Raw genomic sequence first — 15,182 nt, 5'->3', positions numbered from 1 at the left:
TCGCCCCCTCACTGCCTCCTCCACATCCTCCTTCACATCACCCCATCCTCCCTGCCCCCACCTCCATCCTCCCCACCCCTCACCCCCTCCTCCCAACCAATCCTCACTCTGTCACCCCCATCGTCCGCACCCCCTCACCTCCATCCTCCCCACCCCTACCCCCTCCTGCCTGCCCCCACCCCCTCCTCCCCAACTAATCCTCCTTGCTCTGGAGCTGGAGGAGGTTAGAGAGGGAGGGGTGTAGGGGCTGGAGGAGGTTAGAGAGGGAGGGGTGTAGGGGCTGGAGGAGGTTAGAGAGGGAGGGGTGTAGGGGCTGGAGGAGGTTAGAGGGGGAGGGGGAGGGGTGTAGGGGCTGGAGGAGGTTAGAGAGGGAGGTGTCTAGGGGCTGGAGGCAGTTAGAGAGGGAGGGGTGTCAGGGTGTATATAAGATTGGAATATTCCTCATGCTGTTTACATACCTCAGACACCCTGACAAATCAAAAAGTGATCTACTGATCCTGGGATATATACTCCAGCCTAAATATTCCACGTGTATAATCTGTTACCTCATCCCATCCAAACGGCACTTGTTCCCTGTGGGAATGCCGTGTGCAGTGCCAAGCTGTCTGTCTGTCTGTCTGTCTGTCTGTCTGAATACTCTCAGCAATGTGTGAGGAGAAGCCTTGGTAAATATAGCAAACACAAGCTTGTGGAGACATCGAGAAACACACGTGGCTTACTTTGGTACAAGGTTTTTGTTTTTCTCGTAAAGTAGCCGCAGGTTCTGTGGACTGCTGGCCTGGAATAGAAAAGGTCTGTTACTTTCAGCCCTTCCGACTTTATCTGACAGTAAACACATGGGTTCCTCAACTGCACAACAACAGCTTACATTGCTATTCACACGGATAGACACATTGCCTGCATTTACATAGCACCTTTAACATAGTTACAATCATTCCGAGGCGCACCACAAATGCATTATTAATAATAAAAACAAACTCTGACACAAAGCAAGAGATTATGAAGGTGAGGTAACCAAAAGGGAGGTTTTTAGGAGTGTATGAAATGTGATCACATTTGGAGGACTGTGGGAAGTACTGGTCTCTTTACCCAAGGATGGAAATGCATTGGATTCAGGTCAGAAGGACACCTGGAATAAGTGGATTGTTTTATGAGGCAAAGTGGACAGGCCAGGAGTTTAGAGTAAAAGGCAGAGGAAGCTAAGTGGACAGAGAGTTGGTGAGTGGGTAGTGAGTGGACAGTCAGTGGACAATCAGTGGGTAGTGAGTCGGCAGTGATTGGACGGTCAATAGGTAGACAGTCAAGGAATGATCAGTGGACAGTAATTTACATTTATTTAACTTCATCACTTATTTAAAGAAATCAGGAGGCATTTGTTTGCCTCAGGTTCAGCTTTACTGAGACACAAGCAGGACACTGGCCAATGATGTGAGAGGATATCAGTGAATCAGGAACAAGAGAAAAGGATGATTTGCTGACAGGAACTTTACTTCGACTAGTCTGAAGAAATTAAATGGACAATTATAGAACGGTGACACCAGAGCTTAAATCTTGAAGAAAATATTAACCGTTTGACAGAGGCTTGGCTTTGTTTTGGGGTTTTGCCGTGGGTGACCAAGCGCCCCTCTGTCCAGCACATGTCCTGAGTGAGATGGTGCAATTGCTTTCACTCAAGCGGTGTTCCCCAAGCTCGGTCGGACTGGGAGGGTGTCGACTTCCATCAGCGGAGCCTGAAACCCATATGCTCCACTTGCTGCGTTTCCCAATGACAAAACCAGTCGTGGGCTTCAGCTAGTAGGTGCTTTGCATGGTTACATTATTCATCCCATGTACCAGAAAGTGCCTCCACTTCTCATTAATGGTTAAACCAAAGTCACATGCCTCTGTCAGTTGTCTAAACCTCGTCAAAAATCCTGATATATATTCGCTTGGTTCACCAATTGCTGAGTAAAATCGACAGCATCTCAAGAATTAGAGCAGGCTTGGGGGTCATAATATTCCTTAACTAAATCCGTCAAATCTTGAAAGGTTTTAGTATCTGGTGGCACAGAGAAAGTTAGGCTCCTAATTACCGAAACAGCTGTGGGTCCGTATGCTGTCAGGAGAAATACACATTCCCAGAAAAATGTAGATTAGATTAGATTAGATTACTTACAGTGTGGAAACAGGCCCTTCGACCCGCCGAAGTGCAACCCACCCATTCCCCTACATTTACCCCTACCTAACATTACGGGCAATTTAGCATGGCCAATTCACCTGACCCGCACATCTTTGGACCGTGGGAAGAAACCGGAGCACCTGGAGGAAACCCACGCAGACACGGGGAGAACGTGCAAACTCCACACAGTCGGTCGCCTGAGTCGGGAATTGAACCCGGGTCTCAGGCGCTGTGAGGCAGCAGTGTTAACCACTGTGCCACCGTGCCACCCACAAAAAAAAATAAGGCATTGTTTCCACACACTGGGCCCAGTCTTCGACATCAGGATTGAATGAGTCAAGTTTCCCAAATAATGGCATGATTCCAGAAATGCTTACCCTAACTCAAAGATGACTGTTGTGAGCGAATTTCTTCAGAAGTGTGCTTTACTCATGTTGCCCTTGAAATAACTCCCCAGAGGCTGGTAGCATGTCACCAAGTCCCACTTTATTTACACATGGAGAGTCCTTGACACTGATCCAGCTCCCTCAGAGCCAGGTCTCAGAGTAAACAGAACCCCTGACACTCCTGTTTATATCTGTCAGCCAGGGCTCCCTGATTGAGGCTGTCAATCTGGTCCAATCAGGGAACTCCTATTCTAAGAGGTGCTCCTGGCTGAGCCCATTATATTCACGACACTTACAAACACACACAACCTGACAGACAGGCAGGGTAAAAATATGGGTGTTATGATGGAGGGAAAGACTGGGGAAGCAGTTCAGAGGTTCCTGAAGTGATTCTAATGCTACATCTCAGTTGTCTCTCTCAGGATGCTTCCACCAATTTACAAGAACAGAATGGCTACTTCACTTCTGAAAAGCTTTCAGACTTATCCATTTGAAGTCACGCCTTACAACTGCTGACTGAAGGTTAAATGGATTTTCTTCAGGGTTTACGCTGCAGAGAACAGAGAGAGCTCCCGAACTTAAGGGAATGCAATTGTTTCTCCTGATCTTGTTCACAGCACCAAGCTGTTCGGCAGCTGGCAGGCAGAAGGCCATTATCAGCGATAAGTAGTCACTAGCCCAATCAGCTATTGTACAAACTCCAACTGCATCCAACCCCTTGACTCCAGTTCATCTGCAAACTACACTTTAACCACTGCTCGAATAAAAAGTGCTCACAATCAGTGTTAGCTTTTCTTGTTTCAAATTATGCAGAAATCCATGGTTTTAAAGCAGTTCTTTTCTCATTTCAGTCCACAATTGAAAATGCAGAAAAATAAAGACACGGTCTTTACAATGTTCACCCCAAAGGGAAAGCAGGGCCTCCATGTAACATCTTGCTCTGACTCCCTTGGTATTCCCTAGAATTTCTGGGGCGGGACTTGAACCAATGATCTTTCTGAAGATTAGGGGGTGTGAGGTTTTTTTTCCCCAACGTGGCCCTTCCTTATCTTCCTGCTTTAAGATACTCTAACAAACACAGGTGTCAACTACCAAAGACAACTCTTCACTTCAAATGATTCTCACCCTGTCTGATGCAATGGTATTTTGCTAAATGAATAAAATGAATATTAATTGCAGGAACCTTAACTGAAGGAAGCATGCTTTGGTCTGTCGCCCTCAGAATACCAGGAAGTCAGAGGGCCGGACCATCCAAACCCAGTCATAATGCTCTCTTTGCACACAGAGAGAATCTAAACAGGTTTCAGCACATTCACTTTAAACAAGAACAATTCATTCTTCTCTCAGTGACACAGTCATGCAGCTAATTGCATAGCAATTAACTCGGCAAAAGAAAATTCCCTCTCCCACCTCCCTCTCACATTGCTAGAATTATGAGCAGTAACAGCAATCGTTTCAGTGGAAATTCAGTAGGATTAGAACAGGTAATATCAGACTGAGTGATCGGGGTAGTTCACAGGTTCTCTTTCTTCCTCTGTCATTCAAAAAAAACCTCCAGTCATCTAAATAAGACCACAACAAATTGGAAGCTGTTTTCAGCAGAAACCACATGTCAAAAAGTACTTCACTTGACTGTAAAATACTCTCGGACATCTCAAGATTGCATAAATGCAAGATTTTCTCCCCCCTCTTCGCCAAGTCGAAGAAATGCACCTCTCACTGATTGTATAAGGTAAGTACTTGTATCTATACAGTCCATCATACGGCCTCAGGAGACCTTTGATCACCTGGAAATGGAGAACACAGGTGAATATGTTCAGCCTCATTGGAGGGTTTGAACTTGAAGTGTCAGCCACAGTGTTTCCAAATCTTGTTCCAACATATTCCTGTAGATGTCATCACATGACCTTCTATCTCCAACTGCCATGACCTCACAAATCCTGCCATTGGTTGTCCATTTTCACCTTGCCAACCAATCAGAAAGTCAACAGCCTCTTTATTGCCTGATTGGATGATTTTTGATTGTTCAACAAACAGCGTTACTACCCCCCTCCCCCAACAGTATCTTAAAGAATTCTGAAGCAAAAAGTATTCAAATAATTTATTTGTCAGAAGCACGTTTTTTAATGTGCCTTTAACTTTTTTTCCCTGTGTTCTTCTGCTTGTAGCAAAGCCCATTAGATTAACATTCGATTTTTAGACACTCCTGGGCAATCCAGGAACGTTGGCAACTTGAAGCCCCATGTGTCCAACAACACATAGGTGGTGGTGGTGATGATGGTGGTAGTGGTGGTGGTGGTGATGATGGTGGTGGTGGTGGTGAAGAGGGTAGCTTACCTGGAAGGGAGCTTTGCCAGTCAAGCACTGGTATACAATGGTTCCAATACTCCACAGGTCAGCCTTAGCATCGTAATGTTGGGACATGATGACTTCTGGGGCCTGGTGATGAAAGGCCAGACAGGAGTTAAGCACATGAAGAACATAGAACTAAGAGCAAGGAGTAGGCCATTCAGCCCATCGAGCTGACTCCACCATTTAATACAATCATGGCTGATCTCATCTAAGTCCATTCTCCATAACCCTTCAACCCATTGCTAATTAAAAGTCTGTCTGTCTCCTCCCTCAATTTACTGGCACTCTGGGGTAATGAATTCCACAGATTTACAATCCTTTGAGAGGAGTAATTTCTCCCCATGTCTGTATTAAATCTGTTGCTCCTTATCTTAAAACATGACCTCTCATTCTAGATTTCCCCACGTGAGGGAACATCCTCTCTGCCTCTACTTTGTCAATCTCCTTTAGCATCTTACACACCTCCATTAGATCTCCTCTCATTTTTCTAAACTCTTTCTAAACTGCTCAATCTCTCTTCGTAAAACAAACCCCTCCCTCCTACCCCTCCCCATCTCTTGAAAGTTAGAATTGTAGCTTCACCAAAAACACACTAGATATCACCATTTCTCCAGAGAATTCACTCAAACTTGGATATTGAAATGGGGTGGACTGAAGAAAAGTAGGATAAATGGGAGCCTGTCATGGTACTGAAACGACCAATTGGAGAAAGAGTAGGCCATTCAGCCCCTTTGAGTCTACTCTGATATTCAGGTTGATGGTCGTTCATCATAACTTTGCCCACCCTCTTTACTCTATATCATGCTAACCTGCTCCAACAAAAATCTGTAAGTTGTGACAAGTCAAATTGTCACCCAGCATCTACAGCCTGAGTCTTGGGTGAAATGAAGCTCAACACCACCAGGAAGTTATTCAGGCTTATAAAAAGGTTACATTAATGGGTTATGTACATTTGAAGTGTATTCTCTTGAACGTAGGAGGTGAAAGACGGTTGTGATTTGACAAAGATTCAGTCCTGGGACACGGGTGTCGCTGGCTGGGCCCAGTATTTATTGCCCACCCCTAGTTACCTATCAAGAGGGTAGTGATGAGCTATTTTCATGAACTGCTGCAGTCCATGGCAATGTAACGACAAATCATAAGGCAATTCTGGATCAAATTGATTCAGCGTGTTTAATCGTGCAAGGTAGATAGCGGAGTTCTTGTAGTGCAGTGGTAATGTTCCTACATCTGGAAAGAAGGCTTCAAGACTCACTTACTCCAGAACTGTGTCATATAATTTCTGAACAGATCAATTAGGAAAATATCAAGGGTGAACCTATCAGGAGTGTGAGGGCTTCATTTTAAATCAAGCTCTGAGTTAATCTAGAGTAAATAATGGCAACGCACAATCAGATAATGGGAATGCAAAATGTCTCTTGTTGATGATTATGGGAGTGTAGAGTCTCTCTGGCCGAAAATTGGTTGCTGCATTTTCTACAACAGGCGCTACAACCAAAAAAATGTAAATTATTTAGTTTGAATGAAAGCACTTTCGGATGAGGTCAGGAAAGTTGCTAGGGAAATTCCAGTGCTTACAGACATGAATGCAAGAGAGAGAGAGAGAGAGAGAGAGCAGGGCCTTCACAGACGTTTTTTAGATTAATTTTAGTGGGATCAGGGCAATGTTGGCTGAGCCCAGCATTTATTACTGTCCTTAGTTGCCCCTTGAGAAGGTGGGGGTGAGCTGCCTTCTTGAACCGCTGCAGTCCATGTGCTGTAGGTAGACCCACAATGCCCTGAGGGAGGGAATTCCAGGATATTGACCGAGCAACAGCGAAGGAACAGTGATATATATTTCCAAGTCAGGATGGTGAGTGGCTCAGAGGGGAACTTACAGGGGGTGGTGTTCCCCATGTATCTGCTGCCCTTGTCCTTCCAGATGGAAATGGTTGTGGGTTTGGAAGGATCTTTGGCGAATTACTGCAGTGCATCTTGTAGATAGTACACACTGCTGCTACTGGGACTCGATGGTGGAGGGAGGGAATGTTTGTGGATGTGGTGCCAATCAAGCGGGGGCTGCTTTGTCCTGGATGATGTCGAGCTTCTTGAGTGATGTTGGAGCTGCCCCCATCCAGACAAGTGGGGAGTATTCCATCACCCTCCTGACTTGCGCCTTGTAGATGGTGGACGGGCTTTGGGGAGACAGGAAGTAAGTTACTCGCCACAGTATTCCTAGCCCTTAACCTGCTCTTGTAGCTGCTGTGTTTAGGTGGTGAGTTTCTGGTCAATGATAACTCTCAGGGTGTTGATAATGGGGAACTCAGCTGGATGTCACGGGGTGGTGGTTAGATTATCTCTTATTGGTGATGGTCATTGCCTGGCATTTGTGTGGCGCGAATGCTACTCACTACTGGTCAGCCCAAGCCTGGACAGTGTCCAAATCCTGTTGCGTTTGTATAGAATACCTCACTGATCCACCACCCCCATATGGTGGTTGTTATCTAATCTTTGGTTTGTGTGGTTAAACTGGTAAACAAGGTCAGCTGATGCTTTCCTAATGAATCATAATGACCTGTTACAGTATCTGAGGAGAATTACATCAGCCAGTACACACTCCTCCGTGATTCACAACTTGAGGAGAAGGTTAAACTGTTTGCTTCCTGGACAGTTTTCATTGCTTCTGTAATGACAGAGTTGCATCAGAAATGTTGATGTTTGTTTTTCACAAACTGTGTCCCAACAATGTATTCCCACTGCTTCATGCCTTTATTCTGTTACAGAGTGTGGGCATCACAGGTAAGGCCAGCATTATTGCCCATCCCTAATTACCCTTGAACTGAGTGACTTGCCGGGGCCATTTCAGAGGGCTGTTAAGAGTCAACCATATTGCACAGTGTGCCTGGAGTCTCATGTAGGCCAGACCAGATAAGGACAACAGATTTCCTTCTGTATAGGCCATCACAGAACCAGATGGATTTTAACAACAATCATGGCATGGCATAAATACTGAGGAGTATCATGAGGTAGATCCACAGCTGCCCCCCAAGTTCGATTCTAGCCTCAGACAACTGTCTGTTTGCATATTCTCCTTATGTCCTAGGGAAGGGTCACTAGACCAGAAATGTTAACTCTGATTTCCCTTCACAGATGCTGCCAGACCTACCGAGCTTTTCCAGCAGTTTCTGATGTATATAGTACCCACAGTTCTTTTGGTTATTAGTCAAACAGACACAAGCCCCTGGGATGGGAGATGGAGGGATGGTAGCTCCAAGGAATTCTCAACAGAGAATTAGAGTGGAGGTGATGGTCCTATGGTATTATCACTACACAGTTAATCCAGAGACCCAGGTAATGCCCAGGGGAGCTAGGTTCAAATCCCACCACAACAGATGGTGATGTGTTTAAAAAAAAAGTCTGAAGTTAAAAATCTAATAATGATTGTCAGGGAAAACCCCAGCTGGTTCACTAATGTCCTTTAGGGAAGGAAGCTGCCATCCTTACCTGGTCTGGCCTACATGTGATTCTAGACTCACAGCAATGGGGTTGACTCTTAACTGCCCTCAGGGCAATTAAGAATGGATAATAAATGCTGCCTAGCCAGTGACACCCTCATCCCATTAATGAAGGATTTACAAAAATCTAGGGGCTGCGTTTTCTCAAACTTCTCCCCACACCACACCGATAGATGACTGATCAGATTACTGGGTGGCAACAGGATTAGGCATTGTTATTTCAGCCACTCCCATGTTACCAGTGCTAACAAGACACTGCGTGTTCACGGTCTGGGCCAGCTGACGGTGTATATTTACAATTCATTCTAGGAACATGGGCATCGCTGGCAATGTCAGCATTTACTGACAATCCCTGGGTGCCATGAGGTGGTGTAGGGGACTCACCCTCCCTTAAACCACAGGTATCTGGGAAATCTGCATTTATTTATGAGATGGTCACATGGGATCTTGCTGTGTGAAAATGGAGAGCTGGGCTCGCGACATTACAACAATAATAGCACATCAAAAAAACAATTCAATGTTTGTAAACTGCATCTTGTAAAAAGTAGTCTTTCTCTCCAATGGGCTTCCTGTGAACCACTGAGTGTTCAGGAAATCCAACAAATTCCTTTCAACTCGTTTCTCTTTTAGCTGTAATCCTGCTGATGCTGGAAATCAGAAATGAACACAAAAATTGCTGGAGAAACTCAACAGGTCTGGCAGCATCTGTGGAGAGAAAGCAGAATTAACACTTCCAGTCCAGTGACTCACTCAACACACATTAATTCTATTTCTCTCTCTACAGATGCTAAAATTTTGTTAATTGAGTCACTGGATCTGAAACGTTAACTCTGATTTCTCTCCACAGATGCTGCCAGACCTGTTGAGTTTCTCCAACAATTTCTGATTTGATTTCTTTTAGCCAAAACATTTTTTTAAAATATCTTTCCATGTTTTGAAACTAAAACTCTCAAAGCTGTTGTGGTGAGATTGAAAGGCATGTTCTCTGGATGATGTAATCAGTAATTTAGTTACTCACCACCAGACAACACAAATGAACCAATGGAGAAATCCTTCAGGATGGTACTCACCATATACATGGGCGATCCACACAATGTTGCTGCTAACATGTTGGTCTGTAAATATCGGGCAAAGCCAAAGTCAGCTGTGGGGGTGGGGTAAAGGAGTGAATATTATTGCCAAAGCAAGCCTACATTGTGTTTGCAATTTAAACATTACAACAGTCTCCCAACCAAATAACACAAAGCTGTGTGTTTAGAGAACATTCAGTGTTATTGAGACAATAATTTCTTTCAATTGGAAGTGAATGGTTAAATCACTCCTGTTAATTGCTATCATCATGAAGAGATCACCATCAAATCCTTTGAATTGATCTCTTGATGATTCACCCCATGTGCAAATTTGTGACAACAATTAAAAAAAAAGTGCAAAGTCGCTGTGGCATTACAAAAGTAGTTCACCTCTTCATTCGTTGACTTCAATTTAAGAGTGTGTGTGTGTGTGTATATATATATATATATATGAGAGACAGTGCGTGTATGTGTGTGACTGTGTGTGGCAATCTGTGAGAGTGCGTGCGTATGCACGTGCAGGCATGTGTGGGTAGGTGTCTATGTGTGCATGTGCGTGGATAGGTGTGTGTGTGTGTGTGTGAGAGAGAGAGAGACAGTGTGCGTGTGTGTGTCAGTCTGTGAGAGTGTGTGTGTGTGCTTGTGTGTGTGACAGTGTATGAGAGTGCGTACGTATGCACATGCAGGCATGTGTGGGTAGGTGTCTATGTGTGCATGTGCGTGGATAGGTGTGTGTGTATATGTATGTGTGTGTGTGAGAGACAGTGCGTGTGTGTGTGACTGTGTGTGACAGTGTGTGAGAGTGCGTGCGTATGCATGTGCAGGCATGTGTGGGTAGGTGTCTATGGGTGCATGTGCGTGCATAGGTGTGTGTGTGTGTGTGTGTCATGTTGGAAACAGGAAACCACCATTTCTGACCACAGCCAATACAGTCATGTGGTAGATCTTTTATAATTAACCTGTTCAGAGACACTATCACACACTTCTCAAGCAGGTGGGACCTGAACTTGGAACATCAGGTGGGGCACTATCACTACACCACATAGGTAGTGTTAGAGAAAAAGGTAAAATCACCGTAATCCCACCAGGCTGTGGGACCGATCTCTCAGAAACGGAGAGATAATGGGTGGTGGTTTAACCTGAGGGTCACCACACCTTGACAAGGGGAGAAGTTCAGGACAAGAAACCTACATGGTAACCTCAGGTGGCAGTGGAATCAAACCCACTCTGTTGGCATCACCATGCATTGCAAACCTGCCATCCAGCCAACTGAAGGGGGAGTGGGGTGAAGGGGGTGTGGGGTGAAGGGGTGTGGGGGGAGTGGGCTGAGGTAGCAAACAAGGATGAAAATAAGATGATGGTAAAACCTAAGCGTGCTGGATTAATTTGCTTTTCTCGTGGGGCAGTGGTTATTAATTTTGAGGAACAAGTGTCAGATAAGGACAGCAAGGCTCTCGCCAGCAGAAATAGCTACTCGATAGAGTAACCGTGCCAAGGAAAATATTGAGGGCAGGGGTAGAAGCTCTCACACTTCCATTTCTTGGCAACTTCCAAGTTTCAGACAGAAAACTAGCTTCCAGCTCAGAAAAGAAGCAAAGTTTCCCCTTGTCTGGAGTGAAGCTCACAGCTTTCAGTGAAACCTTCCTGAAACCCAGTCAGTTTGGATTATTTACAAATCTTCATCTGTTTGTAACATCACACAGAAATACAGCCTCCCGTCAACACTCTTCATTCTAAATATTCCTCTTTCAATCAATGTTAAATATGGCAAAGGAAGCAACAACATTTACAGATAGATTTCAGACAAGCTGGGAAAGAATATCATTTTGCATTTATGTAACACCGTACGACCTTGGAGCAGAAATTAGACCATTCAGCCCATCCAGTCTGCTCTGCCTTTCAATCAGGGCTGATAAGTTTCTCAACCCCATTCTCCCGCTTTCTCTCTGTAATCCTTGATCCCCTTGATAGTCAAGAACTATCTATCTCAGTCTTGAATATACTCAATGACATGGCCTCCACAACCTTCTGTGGGAATGAATTCCATAGATTCCCCACTCTCTGGCTGAAGAAGGTTCTCCTTATCTCCATTCTAAAAGGTCTTCCCATTACTCTAAGGCTGTGTCCTTGGGACCTTGTCTGTCCTACCAATGGAAACATCTTCCCAACATCTACTCTGTCCAGGCCATTCAGTATTCTGTATGTTTCAATTAGATCCCCCCTCATCCTTCTAAACTCTATCAAATATAAACGTAGTTACCTCGAGTAAAACTGTCACGAAATGTTACACTACAATGTCAATATTCTGATATGTATGGAGATATGAGAGGTTCAAGGAGGACACTGTTGGAGAAGGGAAGGTAGAGGGGTTTCGGGAGAGAATACCAGAGCTAAGGCAGCTGAAGGCACTGCTGCTAATATTTGGGAAGATAAAAAGTCAGGTAGACAAGAGGCCAGGATTAGAGGATGCAGAGATCTCGGAGCATTGTGGGAGGTTACAGGAATCGGGAGGGGGTTAGAGAGGCCATGGAGGGACTGGAAAACACGGGTGGGAATTGTAGAACTGAGATGTCTCTGAGCCGAAGCCCACGTGGGTAAGGTGAGCACAGGTACGGGGAGTGAATGGGATTTGGTGCGAGTTAGGAAATGGGCAGGGAGAGCTCAGACTGAGCATCAGAATACTGCCTATGGTGGGTGGGATTTCGGCAGAATGTAAAATATGGCAAAGAGACAGTGGGTGAACCATGAGCACACTCGGGCTATACATGGCTTTTGTCCTTGCAATGCGGATTCACAGAGAATGTTGCCCATCACTGCTGGCCCACCCCATGAGAAGCCTGTGCAGTTGAACATCACCACACTTGACACTCACCTATCTTGATCCGGATATTGCTGGGGTTGGATTTACGGCCCCCCGTACAAGACAGCAGGATGTTCTGGGGCTTCAAGTCACGATGGATGACCCCCTTGCTGTGCAACATCTTCATGGCCCCAGCTATCTGCTGCAGGAACAGTCGGATGGTGTCCTCACTGAGGGTCCCCTTCGCTGGAAAGGAAACATAATGTCAGGCATTCGTTTCCGGCTGGACTCCAAACTGTGTCCGAACCAGCGGCAAAACATACTCATCAAATCACAGCAACTGAAATCAATCACAGTGATACAGTGCACTGCGCTCTGGGATTGGACAGTGTTCATCTTCCACGCCACGCTGTAATCCTATCAATATATCTGTACCAAACATCCCTTCGCAACCATGGTGCTTAAAGTTGTTTTGGATTAAAATGGCAACTTGCAATCACCAAAGCTTGAAAGCAGACTTCTTGCAGACCCCAGCACAGTGTATTTTCTCCTGTCACCACCTTTAACATCCAAATACACAAAGCAATTCTTCAGTTTCTATCAGAGACAGGTTTATGTTGCACAGATGCCTCTAGGAAAGAGTTTAATCTTTAGGCACTTAACTCCATTCCCCTGGCTGAACACCCCCTCATTACCAGCATTATTACTAGTGCAGTTCAGTGGTTAGCACTGCTGCCTGACAGCGCCAGGGACCCAGGTTTGATTCCAGCTGGTCTGTGTGGAGTTTGCACATTCTCCTCGTGTCTGCGTGGGTCTCCCCCGGGTGCTCTAGTCTCCTCCCACACTCCAAAGATGTGCAGGTGAACTGGCCATGCTAAATTGTCCAAAGTGATAGGTCATTAGTCAGAGGGGGATGGGTCTGAGTTGGTTGCTCTTTGGAGGATCGGTGTGGACGTTTTGGGCTGAAGGGCCTGTTTCCACACTGTAGGGAATTTGATCTAATAATTCTGGATATCATCCCTGATCAGCAATTTCAACTGGACCAGTCATTTAGTTACCATGGCAACAAGTCAGGGGCTAGGAATTTTGCAATGAGTAACTCCCCTCCTGATTCCCCAAGTCCATCGTCTACAAGGCACAAGTCAGGAGTGTGATGGAATACTCCCCACTTGCCTGGATGGGGGCAGCTCCAACAACACTCAAGAAGCTCGACACCATCCAGGACAAAGATGCATTGCAGAAATTCACCAAAGATCCTCAGACAGCACCTTCCAAACCCACACCCACTTCCATCTAGAAGGACAAGGGCAGCAGGTACATGGGGACACCACCCCCTGCAAATTCCCCTCCAAGCCCCTCACCATCCTGACTTGGAAATATATCGCCGTTCCTTCTGAGTCACTGGGTCAAAATCCTGGAATTCTCTCCCTAAGGGTATTGCATCTCTACCCACAGCACATGGACTGCAGCGGTTCAAGAAGGCAGCCCATTCCCACTTTTTCAGGGGGCAACTAGGGACGGTAGTAAATCGTGTGAAATAATACTTTTTTCTAGTATTAATTTGAAAGCTAGTGTTTGGTGTGTGCTGAGAATTTAGGTATTTAGATTCAGAGGGAAAGCATCAGTCGGCTCACTATCCAGTTTCTCCCTGCAAGTTGCAAGGTGTAGATGTGAGTGAGGAGAGAATTGTGATGGGTTCAGACCCTCAGGGGGGGCCATCCCTACTGATGCCTGAGAAGGTGCAGATGTGCTGCCCTTCAACTACTGCAGTCATTGGAGTGCAGGGACATCCACAGTGCCCTTAGGGAGGGGATTCCAGGAGTTTGACCCAGGAACAGTGATCTATTTCCAAGTCGGAATGGTGAGAGGCGTGGAGGGGACTTTGTAGTTTGCTGTCTTGTTTAATCCATGATTCAAGCCAGTCCCATCAGAAAAGCCGAAGGCAGCAGCTAGGTGGGAACACCACCTGCACAACACACTTTTGCTGTCTATGGGAGCTTGCTGTGCTCATTTCCTATATTACAACAACAAGTCCACAAGTACTTAATTGGTCGATAATGTGATTAGAGACAGCGGGATGGTGGGAAGGGTCTTTGTTCTGCCTTTTTCAGGAGGTGGACCTCTCAATCACCCCTCAGGGTGAGCACAATTCTACTCTCCTGAGTAAATCCAGCCAGACATAACAGCCATGATCATTTCCTGCCACTCTACTGAAGCGATCTTTATTGTAGACTTACAGTGGAGATAATCAGCAAGGTCGCCCCCATTACAGTACTGGAAAAGACAAAAACACAAAAGGCTCAGTGAGTAAAGCTCTATCTGTGGTCATCCCAATCCAACATTGTTTATCAGCTGTAGCATCATGTGAAAACAGACAGCCTGGCGCAGACCCAGTGCATGACCAGGATTTCGGCTACTGCCGTTTGCTGTCAACTCTAAATCATATTTAACAGTAAAGCTGCGTCTGGTAACATCACTGAGGCTGTTGGTCATACAGTGTGTTGTGGAAGTTCAGGAAAAGTCCAGGCACTGCCTGCCCCCACCCCCACTATGGCCACTGCTATGGACCTGAGGAGAATCTGTTCTCAAATCCAGCTCTTCAGGGTGGCACGATGGCTCAGTGGTTAGCACTGCTGCCTCACAGCGCAAGGGACCCAGGTTTGATCCCAGCCTCGGGAGACTGCCTGTGTGGAGTTTGCACATTCTCCCCGTGTCTGCATGGGTGTGCTCTGGGTGCTCCAGTTGCCTCCCACAATCTGAAGATGTGCAGGTTAGGGTTGATTGGCCATGGGAAATGTAGTGTCTGGGCCTGTGCAGGTTGGGTGGGTTGGCCATGGAAACTCAGGGTTACAGGGATGGGAGGGATGTTCTTTGGAATGTTGATGTGGACTCAATGGTCTCTTTCCACACTGTCGGGATTTT

The 15,182-nt window shown here is 45.8% G+C and overlaps 1 protein-coding gene across 6 annotated transcripts in view; it reads right to left on the bottom strand.

The window, feature by feature from the left end:
- The window catches only part of ulk1b (unc-51 like autophagy activating kinase 1), a 101,567-nt gene that overhangs the window by 63,612 nt on the left and 22,773 nt on the right, over positions 1–15,182 (bottom strand). For all 6 annotated transcript variants that reach the window (XM_060843373.1, XM_060843372.1, XM_060843374.1 and 3 more), the window contains exons 5-9: positions 14,498–14,534; positions 12,333–12,506; positions 9,461–9,534; positions 4,882–4,983; positions 720–778 (exon numbers count right to left, since the gene is read on the bottom strand). In XM_060843373.1, coding sequence (XP_060699356.1) covers positions 720–778; positions 4,882–4,983; positions 9,461–9,534; positions 12,333–12,506; positions 14,498–14,534 — 446 coding nt within the window. The remainder of the gene's footprint in view (positions 1–719; positions 779–4,881; positions 4,984–9,460; positions 9,535–12,332; positions 12,507–14,497; positions 14,535–15,182) is intronic.

Source organism: Hemiscyllium ocellatum, chromosome 24 (assembly GCF_020745735.1).
Source record: "Hemiscyllium ocellatum isolate sHemOce1 chromosome 24, sHemOce1.pat.X.cur, whole genome shotgun sequence".
NCBI lineage: Eukaryota > Metazoa > Chordata > Chondrichthyes > Orectolobiformes > Hemiscylliidae > Hemiscyllium > Hemiscyllium ocellatum.
The sequence above is the reverse complement of the archived record's forward strand: the minus strand, read 5'-3'. Positions and strand labels throughout refer to the sequence as shown.